Consider the following 17,780-nt stretch of genomic DNA (forward strand, 5'->3'; position numbering starts at 1 on the left):
AGCTTTTGTGTTATTAGTAATCAGCAGATTAACCACTTCACCACTGAGGGGTTTTACCCCCTGACCACCAGAGCAATTTTCACCTTTCAGCGCTCCTTCCATTCATTCGTCTATAACTTTATTATTACTTATCGCAATGAAATGAACTATATCTTGTTTTTTTCGCCACCAATTAGGCTTTCTTTAGGTGGGACATTATGCCAAGAATTATTTTTTTCTAAATGTGTTTTAATGGGAAAATAGGAAAAATGTGGGGAAAAAAAAAATATTTTTCAGTTTTCGGCCATTATAGTTTTTAAATAATGCATGCTACTGTAATTAAAACCCATGAAATTTATGTGCCCTTTTGTCCCGGTTATAAAACCGTTTAAATTATGTCCCTATCACAATGTTTGGCGCCAATATTTCATTTGGAAATAAAGGTGCATTTTTTTCAGTTTTGCGTCCATCCCTAATTACAAGCCCATAGTTTATAAAGTAACAGTGTTTATACCCTCTTGACTTAAATATTTAAAAAGTTCAGTCCCTAAGGTAACTAATTATGTATTTTTTTTAATTGTAAATTTTTGATTTTTTTTTTAATTACAAAAAAAAAAAAAATGGGGAGTGTGGGAGGTAATGAGTTAATTTTGTGTGTAAAAGTCATTTATTTGTATGTGAAAAATGTGTAGGGTGTAGTTTACTATTTGGCCACAAGATGGCCACAGTAACTTTTTGCTTTATTGCGACCTCCAAGCCTCCTTCCGGAAGCTTGGAGGAAGAATAAGGAGGCTGGACACGTGAGTTTCTTCTCACAATGATCGCGCTGCCCATAGGAGAGCAGCGGGTCATTGTGGGGCTTAGATCAACGAACGGGAATGGATTTTCCCGTTCATTGATCTCCGGGCGAGCGGGCGGCGGCGGTTTTACTAGCGGCGGGCGGCGTGTTTACGAGCGGGAGCGCGGACAGCGTCGGGAACGCGGAAAGTACGTGTTTCTCCGTCCCTGGTTTTTAAAGGATGGAAAAAGGGGCGGAGAAATACGTACGCGCGGGGGTAAAGTGGTTAAAGGGACACTTAAGAAAAAAAAAAGGGTGAAATGAGTTTTACTCACCTGGGGCTTCTACCAGCCCCCTGCAGCTGTCCTGTGCCCACGCAGTCTCGCTCGGATCCTCTTGTCCCCGCCGGCAGCTACTTTGGGTTTCAATGACAAAAGACAAACACTTATATAGCGCTTTTCTCCTGGCGGACTCAAAGCGCCAAAGCTGCAGCCACTAGGGCATGCTCTATAGGCAGTAGCAGTGTTAGGGAGACTTGCCTAAGGTCTCCTGCTGAATAGGTGCTGGCTTACTGAACAGGCAGAGCCGAGATTCGAACCCTGGTCTCCCGTGTCAGAGGCAGGGCCCTTAACCATTACACTATCCAGCCACTTACACTATCCAGCCAGTGACAGGCCCGACAGGCCTGGCAACGCAAGTGATTCTTCACGTTCCTGGCCGCAATAGCAGTATAGAGGGCGCTATTGCGGCCAGGTGCACGAAGAATCACTCGCGTTCCCAGGCCTGACGGCGAAAGTGAAAGTGGCTGCCGGCGGGGGACAGGAGGATCCGAACGAGACTGTGTGGGCACCGGACAGCTGCAGGGGGCTGGTAGAAGCCCCAGGTGAGTAAAACTCATTTTTTAATAAAACTTAAGTGACCCTTTAAGCATCTGGTAAAACTGCTACTTGACTGTATCAAAACTTTCTGTTCTGTTTATCAATCTACCGTACATGTCTATCGCATGTTAAAGTTGCTGCCAATTTACCTTCGAGGTTGAGACAAAGTTCACTACCAGACATTTGTTAATTCCAAAGTTAGCTAATCTAAAAATGTGTTCCTCTTGCGAGAGCCCAGTACACTCTAAAGCTAAAACAAATATTAAGCAAATGTTGTGGCAACCCAGTGCTTTGTAATAAAACCATTAAATTAATTTTAAATATAGCCACTATACGTATCTGACTATCTTAACTTATATTCTGTCTTTAAATCAACGTTTTTTAATATAATTTACAGCAGCATCCAGTCTGGCAGCAAGAAGGCTACACCATTCGCCAAACGTTGCTGTATTGCACAGGGCTGTCAAATTAATAGTAGGCTCTTCAGGGCTGGTTCTAGACTCTTTGCTGCTTGAGGCAAGCTCGCGAGGATGCGCCCCTCTCCACACGGATTTGGAATGATTGCACAGCACCCAACAATTTACTTTGCTTCATGTAATGTTCTCACATGATACACTGTAGCTAAACACAATAGCAATGGCTGTCTGTGAGTCTGTGACAAACAAACAAACTGCTCACCCTCAGCCAGTCGGCCATCCTCCATTGCTTCTTTAGTCAGGACAGCAGTGCCACCTCCTCCCTTCTGCTGTGTAAGTCAAATGAAACACTGCTGCTCTCCTGCCTCCCCTCTCCTCACTCACTGTCAGACTCCTCACAAAGCACAACAAGCCGCTTTTCCCCAATGATTACCTCTTCACCTCGCTCGCTCTCCTCTCGCTGCTCCTCCTACTCTGGATGCATGATGTCAGGAAACAAAACTGAAAAGTCAAAAACGCTCGACCCCCTACCAATTCAACCAATGGGTGCAGGATCTGGGAAGCCAGGCCAATCCATGAGTATGTACAGAAGGATCCGCAAACCAAGCAGTGGTAGAAGACGCTGGTATTCTTTATTCAACAATACCACATGGCAGAATGCAATAAAATCACAAGGTTCAACTGACGCGTGTCGGGCTTACAATCTGCCCTTAGTCATAGTTGGAAGTGAACCTGCAAGGGGAGGGCTTTATGTAGGTGGGGGGAGAGAAAGTTCCACCCTAAACCCCAACCAGCCCTCGCCTTAAAGGGAACATTACAAATATGTACATAATAAAAATATATCGTTTAATTTAAAAGAAAACATAATCATTGTAAATACAGAATGTAATATGTAAATATAACCAATTTGTAGTTAATAGCAGACATTGAAGAAAGCTAAAAGCTAAAAAGTAATGTAAAAAGTTACCACTAGAAAAGACACTAGAACCTGAAGATCATATATAGTGACCTATTGCGCATAGGAGAGAAAAAGTGGGATAGGGGGGAGGGGGAGGGAGAGGGATGAGAATAAATAGACCAATGGTATATGTAGAGTGAAGAGGAGGGGAGGGGAGGAAAAGGGGGAGGGGGAAAGGCCCCAGAAAAAAGGGCAAATACACAAATTCAACAATCGTAGACTAGGTTTAAATCCCAGCGTGTGTTAAGGCCCTTGGGAGTACGAGTGTCCAAAGTATGAATCCAATAGGCTTCTCGTCTTAGGAGCAATTTGTGGATATCCCCACGTCTTTTAGGATTGACTATACGTTCTACCCGTTGGAAAGTAAAGGAAGAAAGGTTGCGCCCGTGGACAATTTCAAAGTGCTTAGAAACTGCCGACTTTTTAAAGGTTTTCCAGTTAGTGCCACAGTAATGCTCCGCAATGCGAGCTCTCAAGTTGCGAGTGGTGCATCCCACGTATTGTAGGCGGCAAGAGGTGCAAGAAATAACATAAATGACGCACCTCGTGTCGCAAATAACATATTGTTTAATGGGGAGACTATTACAAGTCGCAAAAGAGAGAATGGAGGAACCCTTCTTGTGGCACTGGCAGTAATTGCACGTTGAAAACCCACATGGGTATGATCCCACCGTGGCAAGCCAAGTGGGGGTACGGGACGAGAGGGCAGATTGATAATGATAATTCGGGGTTCTACCTCCAGAGATGCGGAGCTTCCATGGGGGCTAAATTTTCCCCCTCCCTGGCCAATCTTTACATGGGCTGGTGGGAGGAGCTCCGCATCTTTGGGGATGAGAACCCCTTTGCCTCCCATATCATCTGGTATGGCAGGTTTATAGATGATTTGCTTCTAGTGTGGGGGGGTCCTCCCGGCCTCCTCGAGGGTTTTCTGGCATATGTCAACTGTAATGAATTGAATCTCAGCTTTACGATTAGCCACCATTATACACATATCGATTATTTGGATTTAACTCTGACTGGAGACGTTGCGCTCCATAGAGTCTCTACTAAGACTTTCCGTAAACCTACAGCAGGCAACTCCATACTCCTTGCCAGTTCTTGTCATCCGAAGCACACTATCAATGCCATTCCCACAGGTGAATTCACTCGGGCTGCTCGTAATTGTTCCAGCCCTGAGGAGTTGCAACAGGAGTGTGACTTAGTTGAGAACAGATTGAGACAAAGAGGATACACTAATAAACAGTTAGCCTGGGGGCGCTCTAAGGGCACAGGGAGACCGCGCAGCGAACTCTTAACCATTAGGAACCGGGGTGGGGACCGCGATGACAGGGTTACTTTTGTCACGGAATACAGCCTTGAATTTAACAAAATCACAAATATTGTGAGGAAATATCTTCCAGTGCTGAATTCCGATTGCAAATTCAGAGCCATTTTGAAACAGGGTTGTCGTTTTTCTGCCAGACGGGCACGCACTTTAGGGTCCATTCTTTCCCCTAGTCATTATCAATCTGCCCTCTTGTCCCGTACCCCCACTTGGCTTGCCACGGTGGGATCATACCCATGTGGGTTTTCAACGTGCAATTACTGCCAGTGCCACAAGAAGGGTTCCTCCATTCTCTCTTTTGCGACTGGTAATAGTCTCCCCATTAAACAATATGTTATTTGCGACACGAGGTGCGTCATTTATGTTATTTCTTGCACCTCTTGCCGCCTACAATACGTGGGATGCACCACTCGCAACTTGAGAGCTCGCATTGCGGAGCATTACTGTGGCACTAACTGGAAAACCTTTAAAAAGTCGGCAGTTTCTAAGCACTTTGAAATTGTCTACGGGCGCAACCTTTCTTCCTTTACTTTCCAAGGGGTAGAACGTATAGTCAATCCTAAAAGAGGTGGGGATATCCACAAATTGCTCCTAAGACGAGAAGCCTATTGGATTCATACTTTGGACACTCGTACTCCCAAGGGCCTTAACACACGCTGGGATTTAAACCTAGTCTACGATTGTTGAATTTGTGTATTTGCCCTTTTTTCTGGGGCCTTTCCCCCTCCCCCTTTTCCTCCCCTCCCCTCCTCTTCCCTCTACATATACCATTGGTCTATTTATTCTCATCCCTCTCCCTCCCCCTCCCCCCTATCCCACTTTTTCTCTCCTATGCGCAATAGGTCACTATATATGATCTTCAGGTTCTAGTGTCTTTTCTAGTGGTGACTTTTTACATTACTTTTTAGCTTTTAGCTTTCTTCAATGTCTGCTATTAACTACAAATTGGTTATATTTACATATTACATTCTGTATTTACAATGATTATGTTTTCTTTTAAATTAAACAATATATTTTTATTATGTACATATTTGTAATGTTCCCTTTAAGGCGAGGGCTGGTTGGGGTTTAGGGTGGAACTTTCTCTCCCCCCACCTACATAAAGCCCTCCCCTTGCAGGTTCACTTCTAACTATGACTAAGGGCAGATTGTAAGCCCGACACGCGTCAGTTGAACCTTGTGATTTTATTGCATTCTGCCATGTGGAATTGTTGAATAAAGAATACCAGCGTCTTCTACCACTGCTTGGTTTGATGTCAGGAAACACACAGTACAAACATGCTGCTCCTGTAATCTCCCGCACCTGATGCAAATGTTTCACCTTGCTTCATGAGAGAGCAAGCCCTGAGGCTCTTGTTTAATTGTGAGGAGAACTAAATTACAACTCTTAAAGAGTACCTAAATTATAAATTACAGTTTGATTTAAACCTACTGAGTTGCCAAGATATATTAAATCACACATAATAAAGTATGATTTTCTCACCCGAAGGATTCCACATATGAGTTTAAAATCCCCACCCCCTATCTGAAGTTGGGCCCTGGCAATTTTTGTTTGTTTCCTAACCATGGGCGCAAAGGATACTGGGGGATTTATGTCATGACTCCACTCCCCCATGTCTTGGTTCCAGACCACAAGCACTGTGAAAGGAGATGTAATCTGATCCAGGCAGGCAGAGATCTGGGATAAGAATTATATCATGCTGTCTCAGATTTCTTATCTTTACAATCACTCTTATCTGCCTCTGCTCTGTTTCTTACTTCTTCCCAAAAGCGCTGTACACAAACAAGCCTGTCTCTTATAATCTCATCCATCCAGCCCAAAATCTGTACAGAGCATGTGCGGGATTTCACAGGCATATTTGCATGACTGGGAGGGCACAAGGCTGGAGGGGAGGACACAATGCTGTGAGTGTACTTGCAAGGCATCTGCATGAGGAGAAAGATGGAGGTGCTACTACAGATATAAAGGATCCATCTGAAAATGGCGCCTGCGAATAATGGCGCACGGTGTTGCTGCTAATCCGTTTGCCGCTTATCGCTATATAAAGCCTTATTGTTTTTTAAGGTTAAAGTCTTATTGTTATTTAGCGTTAAAGCCTTATCGTTATTTAGCGTTAAAACACAGAACCCTCTCTGTACCTATCCCTAACCACTAAATCCCCCTGGTAGTGCCTAACCCTAACCACCCCCCTGGTGGTGCCTAACCCTAAGACCCCCCTGGTGGTGCCTAACCCTAAGAACCCCCTGGCAGTGCCTAACCCTAAGACCCCCTGGTGGTGCCTAACCCTAAGACCCCCCTGGCGGTGCCTAACCCTAAGACCCCCCCTGGCAGTGCCTAACCCTAAGACCCCCTGGTGGTGCCTAACCCCAAGACCCCCCTGGTGGTACCTAACCCTAAGACCCCCCTGGTGGTGCCTAACCCTAAGACCCCCCTGGTGGTGCCTAACCCTAAGACCCCCCTGGCAGTGCCTAACCCTAAGACCCCCTGGTGGTGCCTAACCCTAAGACCCCCCTGGCGGTGCCTAACCCTAAGACCCCCCTGGCAGTGCCTAACCCTAAGACCCCCTGGTGGTGCCTAACCCCAAGACCCCCCTGGTGGTACCTAACCCTAAGACCCCCCTGGTGGTGCCTAACCCTAAGACCCCCTGGTGGTGCCTAACCCTAAGACCCCCCTGGCGGTGCCTAACCCTAAGACCCCCTGGTGGTGCCTAACCCCAAGACCCCCCTGGTGGTGCCTAACCCCAAGACCCCCCTGGTGGGGCCTAACCCTAAGACCCCCTGGTGGTGCCTAACCCTAAGACCCCCCTGGTGGTGCCTAACCCTAAGACTCCCCTGGTGGTGCCTAACCCTAAGACCCCCTGGTGGTGCCTAACCCTAAGACCCCCCCTGGTGGTGCCTAACCCTAAGACCCCTCTGGTGGTGCCTAACCCTAAGACCCCCTGGTGGTGCCTAACCCTAAGACCCCCCTGGTGGTGCCTAACCCTAAGACCCCCCTGGTGGTGCCTAACCCTAAGTACCCCCTGGTGGTGCCTAACCCTAAGACCCTCCTGGTGGTGCCTAACCCTAACCACCCCCTGGTGGTGCCTAACCCTAAGACCCCCCTGGTGGTGCCTAACCCTAAGACCCCCCTGCTGGTGCCTAACCTAAAGACCCCCCTTGTGGTGCCTAACCCTAAGACCCCCCTGGTGGTACCTAATCCTAAGACCCCCCTGATGGTGCCTAACCCTAAGACCCCCCCCCCCCAGTGGTGCCTAACCCTAACCTTGACAGTGTTACATTAAATCCATTCACCGTTTTGCAGTTAAATGACGTCTGCAGTTTGGCTTATGTTGGGCGCTATTGATAAATAATGTTGCTGTGCACAATAACGTCTGCTGTTTGGCAAATGAACGGCACTATTGATAAATAACGTTAGTGTGTGCCGTTTTTTCTTCTTTTTTCCCTGTGCGCCATTATTATGCAGTACTAACGATAAATAGCGATAAGCGTATCTTTTTTATGCATAAGCGCTGTGCGCCATTATTCACTGATCCGGATATAAATGTGTCTGTTCTAGACACTAGGATGTACCAGATGTAAACTTTGTATGTTCATCTAGCTGCACAGTACATATACTACATATATGTATTGCCATTCAACTTCTTTTGACCCGAAGTAGTCTTTAAGGTGTAGGTCTTAAAGGACAACTATTGTAAAAAAATGATTTTTACAATACATATATGTAAATGTACATTTCTTCCAGGGTAAAATGCACTATACATTACTTTTTTCTATGTTGTTGGCACTTACAGTAAGCAGTGAAAGTCTTACAGATCTGACAAGTTTTGGACTACCCATCTCCTCATGGGGGATTTGCAGTTATTTTTTTATATACAAAAGCACCTACTGAACTGCAGTTCATCGGTCCAACTGCCAAAATACTGCGCAAACGGGTTGGGAAGCAGAATTGCACACAAGTTTATAGCAGTGAAAGATGCCAGGGACATCGGAGTCAGTCCCGTTACTGGAGAAAAAGGTAAGTGCACAGAGCTTCTTTGGCAGCTGTCATTTGTGACTCAGCTATCTCATCCACAGGACTAGCTGTTCTAGATAACAAATCTTTTGGCAGAAAAGATATTTCACCTAAACTACATTTCAACTGTGCATTAATTGCTTGTAGTTTAGATTTAATCTTTACTTGTAATCAAGCAGTACAACTAAAAGAATAAAGAGCAATCCTAAGTCATGCAAATAAGGGCTTAATGCATTCCTAGAAATATTACAGACATTCTTTTGTTGAATAATACATAAGGCTGTAGCCTGTTTCGATAGCTCTGACTTTTACTCACAAACAAATGTGCTCTTGCATTGACCTGAGATAAGGACAGATGCTGAACAATGTGGCCAAATAAGACAAATACTAGCATTAACTCCCTGCGCTCAATCATACAGGGCATAGACCTGAATCCTATTGAGATGGTGTGGCATGACCTTAAAAAGGCGGTTCATGCTAGAAAACCCTCAAATAAAGCTCAATTACAACAATTCTGCAAAGATGAGTGGGCCAAGATTCCTCCAGAGCGCTGTAAGAGACTTGTTGCAAGTTATCGCAAATGCTTGATTGCAGTTATTGCTGCTAAGGGTGGCCCAACCAGTTATTAGGTTCAGGGGGCAATTTCTTTTTCACACAGGGCCATGTAGGTTTTGAGTTTTTTTCTCACTAAATAATAAAAACCATCATTTAAAACTGCATTTTGTGTTCAATTATGTTATCTTTGACTAATAGTTAACGGTTTTTGATGAGCAGAAACATTTAAGTGTGACAAACATGCAAAAGAATAAGAAATCAGGAAGGGGGCAAATAGTTTTTCACACCACTGTAATATTGTCTGCCCAGGAGCACCCAGAGCTCTTTGACAAAAAACAACATCCTCAGAACAGTGACCTGCACTATTGCAAGTCAAGGCTGGCGCACACCAAGAGCGCTTCTGAGCGCTTTTAAAAATGCTAGCGCTTGGTTAATGTATTTTAATGGGATGGATCACCAGAGCGATGTGATTTTTTTTTCCCAAACGCAAACACGGGTCCTGCAGCATTTCTGCTGATTTCTGAGGCAATTCAGCCTCAATGTTCAGTTTCGGAAAGTGGAAAATCACTCTGAAAAACACTCGATCAGAGCGATTTTCCAAGCATTTTTGTTACAGAAGCTGTTCAGTTCCAGCTCTTCTGTAACAAAAAAGAAAAAATGCTACACCAAAACGCTCCAAACATTGGTAGGCATGATTAAGAAAAAATCTAGGCACATGACTAGAAACACTTTGAAAAATCACTTCAAAATGTGCTGAGCATTTGCAATTACGCTAGCACTTTTTGGTGTGCACTGGCCCTTAGTTTGGGACAATATCACCAAGCAGTTCCTCAAGGACTATGATATATGAACTACTAAACACACTCCCAAAACCCTCCCAAGTACATCCTTATGTGGCAACTTACAAATGAAATAAAATGGTCTATTCTTCCACTAAGATGGATGAACTTAATGTATCCAAAGTGGTAAACACACCGGCCCTGTAATGTAATGAATATAATAGTGGAAGGGAGCAGTGAATTCCTTGTCATTATTGTGCATTAGTCCATGACTGGACAAGTTGGACATTTTTGCCCAGCAGTCTTTGCAGGAAGGCTTAGAGCCAATGTAATGCCAATATTCTTTATTCATTATCCAGGAAGAAACATTTATACTTTGTATTTTATTATCTGACTTTCTTTTGTTGCCAGAATCACACATTGTTAAATAAAAGCATGTGACTTGCACAACATGCCCCAATGGTCACCAGAACAAGTACAGGTCACATTTCCTAGGGCAGCTTGTCACATATTTGCTAAGAATAAATATTCATATAAAAAAATGTAAAGTGTTCAGAATTGTACATTCTGAAATTAAAGCTAAACCCCATGCAGAGATCTAAACATGGATAGAAATACAGTATTTGTGAAATGCCATGCCTAGTAAAATATATGTTATGCTCTGCATCCAGTCCTGTGATTCAGACAGCCCAGCCAGCATGTAAAACAGAATAAGCACGTTTGTCTCATTTTCTGTCTACCCTCTGCAGTAGTGCAGTGTCTCATGGACAAAGCCCCCAGAGCAGGCAATGGGCGTCCGCTAGCTGTGTAAGTTTAGGCGCTGCTATAGGAGCCTATTGAAATATCGACATAATGGGTAATTTGGGTGCTGGTACAGCCCACACATGGGTTAGTGTTAGTTGTCAGGTAGGAAGCCTATGGGTGGAGGGGGGGATGGGTTAGTTGTAAGGTAGGAAGTTTGTGCAGGGGAGGGGTTAGGGATAGGTGTCAGGGAGGGAGGGTTTTGTGTAAGAGTAGGCTTAAGTATAGCCATAGTAAAATATTGGTATTTACGGTAATTATGATATTTTACACTTTAATAGTAAAATATCAGTATTAATTACCAATATTTTAGTATTGGGATAACTGTGCGCCCAAATTCCCATGTGCCTTTTTTTGATGTACGCCAAAGCCCCTCCCCCAGTTCAGGTCAGATCATCTAACCAATGGGTTCATCATTCTGTTTTTTTCTGTAAATCTGGATTCCATTGACCAGTATTAGGATGAGGATTAGTTGCATGCTTAGCCTGACACTAGTCTATGGAGCAGACTGCATTTGATGGGCCTTTTTACATGATTGGAAGGTGTTCAAAGTCACTCATTTGACAAGAAAATGCTGAAACCCCCCCCCCCCTTTTTTTTTTCTCTCTGGCACTCAACTGAATGAGAGTGTAAGGAAAGAGTGAAGGCAAACTTTTCCGGCAGAGTTGATTTAGTACAATAGGGTTGACTCCTGCAAAACATGGAGAATTTACTAAATGTTTGACACTAACCCTTTAACCCTTCCTTCATACCTGAAAGGCTGACTCGGCTGAGAGAAGTCTCTAGCATCTCATCTAACCCTGTAACTGAGCTCAGCTTCTTCTTCGTACAAGGCTTTGCAGCCCAATTTTCTCCTTTATATAAAACTGTTTTTTATAATCTTTACAAAGCATAAACAGTAAGATGAACCCATAGAAAACATATCATAAACCATAGCATATCAGTGTATATACAGTCAACATTGATGACGATTATAAAAACTGTGTTAGGATAAAAATTTCTCAAAACAGGTATAGGAACAAAACATCACACCAGATCGCTAGACAGTATTAATCTCCATAAAAATAAATGTGAAAAAATAACATCCCCCCCCCCCCCCCGGTTAAGATACACATGGACTACGCTACCTAAAGATCAAGGTGATATGGCGGTACCTAATCTACGGTTGTATCATGTCGCTTCACTGCTAGTGAACGTAGTGGATAGGCATCGCCATGCACAATTAAAAAGATGGGTGCAGATGGAACAGGATTTAACTACCTTCTCTTTATCTAATGTGCCATGGTCGTTTGGAGGTCCTGTCGTACCCGCCTCAGCATACCGCTAGTTGATACCATTCTCAAACTGTTTTGTAAGCTAAATAAAACCTCATCTCTATCTCCATGGCCGTCTCCTATGATTCTTCGCTTGACAATCCAGGTTTCCTCTTTGGACTGAATAGACGGGCTTTTAAAAGCTGGAGTACTGGACAACCTGTACGAGCCCTCCATCTACTGGAAGGGGGCAAATGGCTAAATGTTAATGCAATTCAGTCTAAATTACACCTTTGTTGCCTAGATCCTTGCTCCCTCTTACAGTTCCAAGATTTCCTACTCAGTTTAGGGGATAAAATGAGCTTGTCAAGAGATATTACTCCCTTTGAGAAGCTTTGCAATGGCGTTGGTTATGCCCCGAAAGGAGTGTCTCTGATCTACTCCTTGCTTATCTCAAATCCTGATGCCACCTCTCTCCCGAGGACTAAGTGGGAGGCCATATTGAATTATATCTTCTCTGACTCTCAGTGGCGTAGGGTACCTATCATGGCGCATAAATCCTCCATTTCTGCTCACATTCAGGAGTCAGGATACAAACTCCTTACCCAATGGTACTATACAGACTCCACAAGATGTTTCCGAACTCCAGCACTCTTTGCTGGCGTTGCTCAGCACATACGAGCGATATATTGCACATTTTTGGAGTTGTCTGACTCTTGTTTCCTTTTGGAACACAGTTAAAGCTATCATGACAAAAGTAACAGGAGTGGAGGCTTCTACTGACCCTGCTTATTATCTCCTACATAATTCTCCACGCAGACTAGGAAAATATAAAAAGTCTCTTTCTAAACACTTGATTAACGAGAACCCGAGGTGGGTTTGAAGAATATTATCTGCATACAGAGGCTGGATCTGCCTATACAGCCCAGCCTCTGTTGCTATCCCAAACCCCTCTAAGGTCCCCCTGCACTCTACAATCCCTCATAAATCACAGCCACGCTGCTGACAAACAGCTTGTCAGAGCTGGCTGTGTTTATCTCTATAATGTCAGTCTGCTGCTCTTCCCGCCTCCTGCAGAACTCCAGTCCCCGCTTGCATCCCTTCCCTCCCTGCTGATTGGAGGGAAGGGACGGGGGCAGGGACCGGAGCTATGCAGGAGGCGGGGGAGCAGCTGAGACTGACACTACAGATGTAAACACAGCCTCACAGCATGGCTGTGATTTATGAGGGATTGCAGAGTGCAGGAGGACCTTAGTGGGGTTTGAGATAACAACAGAGGCTGGGCTGTATAGGCAGATCCAGCCTCTGTATGCAGATAACATTCTTTAAACACACCTCGGGTTCTCTTTAACGCAGCCAGGATTATGATTCCTCGCCACTGGACGTCAACTCAGCCTCCCACTATAGCAGAGTGGTTGCATGAAATCAACTATATCAGGCAATTGGAGGATTTGACACACTCCATATATTATAGAAATTAAGTCTATAAACACACACATGGAGACCCTGGTTCGAATTTGAAGAGTCAGAATAATATAAGCAGCTTGCGAATCCCCCTGTCTCAAGTTAGCTATGCCATCCCTCCTGACGTTGTTGTAGCTTCATTCCCTCTTGATCGCTATGAGTCCTCCAGGATGTCTGGTGGAAATAGGCTTGCCATGCCCTTGCTCCTTCTTTTCCTCTACTATTTCTTTCTCCTCTTGTTTGTCTTGTTTTGTCTTCTGTTCTTGTTGAATAATAGGCTCGCTCAGGCTATGACTTGTGCCCAACGCTCCTTTAGCCTTTGAGGATATTCCTAGATGGGTGGTCCCCAGGTATAGGATCCCTCTGGGCCCTGGGTTCCCCCGCGAGAATTGTTGATCGCTCTTCATCTCTCTATGGGCTCCTAGTTTTACACACGGGGGCAGACGTGTGGTCTTTAAGTTTATGCTATCCTGGTTTTCCTGCATTGTTATCATTATTATTATTGCCTGTTCTATATCACTTACAATAGTGTGATGTTACCTGTATTGTGTATTATGTCATGATTACTTTGATCAGTGCCTCTGGTCGTCACTGCCGCTTCTTTATTATCAAAAAAACCTTTTCTTTATATTCTGCAACGTCATACAATTATCTTGTTACATGTTTCTTACATATGTTGAAACTATATAAATAAATAATCTTTAAAATAAATAAATAAATACATGTGAAATCTGGGTACTAGAACATTCTGGCATAGTCCTTTAACCACTTTTCATCCAGACCTTGTTTCCCCATCTGGACCAGAGCTGTTTTGACATTTTAGCTATGTCCCTATTTAATCAGCACATCACTACTTATGACACCTAATGAAATATATATATATATTTTTAGGACTAAATGACCTTTCAATGTATGACATGTTTTCCCTCAAACAATTTTGTTTTCTATTTCTATATATATTTTCTATATCTTTTTTTATTAGGAAAAAAAGGAAAAAAATAGAAAAAAAAACATTATTTCTCAGTTTTACCAATTCCAGTTTAAAAATAAAAATCCCTTCTTTAGATAAAAAGTTTGTTTGGCTAATTGTACTGTTTATCACAAAACTTAGATTACATTCCTGTCACAATTTATGCTGAAGAAATGTGATTCTGAAATAATGCTGCAGTGTGTATTTGTCACTATGAACTGAGAAAATAAAAGTATTTTTAATGGTAAAAATCAATCTTAAGCTGGCCACTAATGGACCAATTTCTAGCGAAAAATCGTTCGATCCATCCGAAATTCTAGGTCAGCAGTGATCGAATTGCCAGTAAATAATCTCCGTTAATGGTTATGATCAATTATGAACGAGTGGAAAAAAAGTCGTCCGACTGAATTTTCGTGGAACGAAATTTTGAATTTTAAAGACGATCGTGATCGATAGATAGCAAAGATTGGTTCGTTGATGGTGTGGTGAACGATTTTTCTTCTGATCAGAATTTCTGATCGCTCAAACGATTTTTCGCTAGAAAATTGGACCATTAGTGGCCACCTTTAGTGGCTCAGGTAAGATTTTGCACAGGAGCAAGCACAATCATGCACAGCTGTGCTTCAGCTACACAAATTATATGTACGTCCTCGTGGCTTAGATGAAGTCACAGAGAACGTAGATATACTGTAGTGGTGGAAAAAGTGGTTAAACACAAAGTAGCTTATTTGATCTAAGAAAGCAAATCAACAAGAAATTCACCACTAAGCAACTGTGGAAATGTAAATCACAACAGAGTAGATGTCCATACTAGCTCAGACAAAACAGGTGGATGATATGAAGAGCGGGAGAAAAAAAGAATCCCAGTCTTCCCTTTTATGTAAGCAGGGGAGTACTTCTGCTGCCACTACATAATTGGCTGCTGTGCAGAGGCAAACCACTTGAATGAGGCATTATGGGGGCAGTCATCCATGTAGGTTTCAAAATCTGTAGAAAACATTCAAAAAATACATTTTTAGTTGAAAAATGTGTAATATTTAAGCCGTGGACATCACTGATATACCCTCATCCAGTGTCCACCACAAACCAAAACCTTCACCTGAAGCTGGCTGCATCTTTGGATCTACAACATGATGACGGCATCCAGTGTTGATAAAGCCATTCCTAAATGCAGCCAGTTGGTGAGTCGGGCATAGGATTAGGCTGCCCGTAAAGGAAATCTTAAGCTAAAAAAGAAAAAACAGTTTAACTTAACCAGGGCTTCTTGTAGCCCCCTGGAGTCATACTGTGCCCACGATGTGCTTCTGAGTCCCTCTGGCCAGCAGCGGCAACCTCCGCAAAGCTGGCCTGTCACCACCAGTCGCCGGCTACTGTGCATGCGTGTCCCGCGAGCTGCATGCCTCCTCATCACACTCAATGCGGCTGAGAGCATTCTGTACATGTGCAGTATGCAAAAATTGCTGTCGTGCACACACAGAGCGCTCCCAGAAGTGGGAGCACGATCAGGGTGCACGCGACTCGGTGCCACACTGCGCAGTAGGCAGTGACTGATGGCCATGGTCAAGCTTCATGGGAGTCACTGCTGCTGGCCGGAGGAACTCAGAAGTAGAGATGGGCTTTCGAGTTGAAAGCCACTCGAATTTGAAATTGTAATGAGGCTTGATTAAGGCAAGTGTGAGCATGGGAGACGAGGGGCTACTTACCCAGAAGTCCGTCGGGCTCCTATGTGTATCACTCTACTCACGTTTCACGACTCACTAACACACTTCCTCCTTCCGGCTTGAAAGAGGAAGTGCATCCCATAGGTCGCGTGCAAGTGGAGTGATACGCATAGGAGCCCAATGGACTTCTGGGTAAGTAACCCCTCGTCTCTCATGCTCACATCTGCCTTAATCAAGTCTCATTACAGTTTCAAATTCGAGTGGCTTTCAACTCAAAGCCCATCTCTGCTCAGAAGTGCGTTGTGGCCACAGCATAACTCCAGGGGGCTGCAAGAAGCACCAGGTAAGTTAAACTGTTTTCTGGGGCTTAAATCTCCCTTCAAAGCATACCTGGATTTCCATGAAGAAATAAACATAAGTACTTACCAATCCTACATATAACTTGCCCGTGTTTACTTTTTTCATAGCAGAGGTTAATAAATCAGTGCTGTTGGCCTCTTTACTGAATATTTAAGCATGGTTGAAATTGGTGCTCCATTCAAATGTATGGATTTCTCATTTCTGAAGACTGATCCACTGCCATAAAGTACTGGAGCCAAGTGACTTACAGGAATTTGCAAGGGAGCTTTTCTAGGAGCCTGGAGTACCCCTTTAATTCTTTCACTTGCTCACAGCATCCATAACCAACGTATTTCCTAGTCCTGTTGTTTGTGACCACACATTGCTCAATATAGTGCAGCTGGGTGATCTTACTGGAATATATATTTACTTTGTCTTTTGCCAGCACACTGGACTTTGCTGGGAAACTCCAGAGTGAGGTCTGTGTTTTGATCACTTTTTGTACTCTATAAATGCAAGGGGCTCACTAGGCTGTAACCATTACACAAGCACAATGAAGCTCTTAGCAATATGCCTGCTGTGCTTATTGTATGTTTTATGTGTGGTGGGAAAAGAACGAGAATACTTCATTGGAGTTCGAGAAATGAATTGGGATTATGCTCCAAGCGGCAAGAATATCATTTCAGGAAAATCCATTGAGGAGGATGAGTAAGTTACATTTCTGACCATTTTGCTATGAACAAGTACTGGTACATCCATTCAGGATACAGGAATCAGAAGATACAAAACGAAATGAACTTGTCACACAAGTAGCAAATAATCATATTTTCTTATTAGTTTCTGATAATGAAAAGTGGAATGTAAAAGGTTGGTACAGAGCAGGACAGAATGCTGGTCCTTGCAAGATACCCATTATGATGGGCAGCACCATGGCATAGAGGTTGGCACACTTGCCTTGCAGCACTGGGTCCCTGGTTCAAATTCCAGCCAGGGCACTATCTACATGGAGTTTGTATGTTCTCCCCATGTCTGCGTGTGTTTCCTTTGGGCACTCCGGTTTCCTCCCACATCCCAAAAACATACAGATAAGTTACTTTGCTTCTCCCTAAATTGGCCCTAGCCCAGGGGTGTCAAACTCAAATACAAAGTGGTCCTCCCTTCCTTCCTTCCCTTTAAACTTTTCCCTGGTGTCTAGAGGTCCCCCCCCCCCCCCCATGCAGTGTTTAGTGCTTTCCCCCTACCTCTCCCATATAACTTTCCTGGTGATCTAGGGCTTCACATCCAATATAGCTTCCCTAGGTCTAGAGTGGGCCAAACATAATGCAAAGTGGGGAAACCACTTGGGGGCCAAATTTAATGGCTCTGAGGGCCAGATTTGGCCTGCAGGCCGGAGTTTGGCATGTATGCCCTAGCCTTTGATACATACACTGCACAATACATACATAGACAAATGACTATGGTAGGGATTAGATTGTGAGCCCCTCAGAGGGACAGTTAAGTGACAAGATAATACTGTATATACTCTGTACAGCGATGCAATAATAATTAAGCATAGGGCACACAATGCAATTTTCCATCAGAGTGACGGTTGAATCAATTATTTCCGACAGTCC

General features: G+C 43.8%; 1 protein-coding gene across 1 annotated transcript in view; it reads left to right on the forward strand.

The window, feature by feature from the left end:
* The first annotated feature begins 16,692 nt into the window (after positions 1-16,692).
* The window catches only part of CP (ceruloplasmin), a 68,681-nt gene continuing 67,593 nt past the window's right edge, over positions 16,693-17,780 (forward strand). The window contains exon 1 of the mRNA XM_068280741.1: positions 16,693-16,875. Within this exon, the coding sequence (XP_068136842.1) occupies positions 16,721-16,875 (155 nt within the window). The 5' untranslated portion in view covers positions 16,693-16,720. The remainder of the gene's footprint in view (positions 16,876-17,780) is intronic.

The sequence above is a fragment of the Hyperolius riggenbachi genome, chromosome 4 (genome assembly GCF_040937935.1).
Source record: "Hyperolius riggenbachi isolate aHypRig1 chromosome 4, aHypRig1.pri, whole genome shotgun sequence".
NCBI lineage: Eukaryota > Metazoa > Chordata > Amphibia > Anura > Hyperoliidae > Hyperolius > Hyperolius riggenbachi.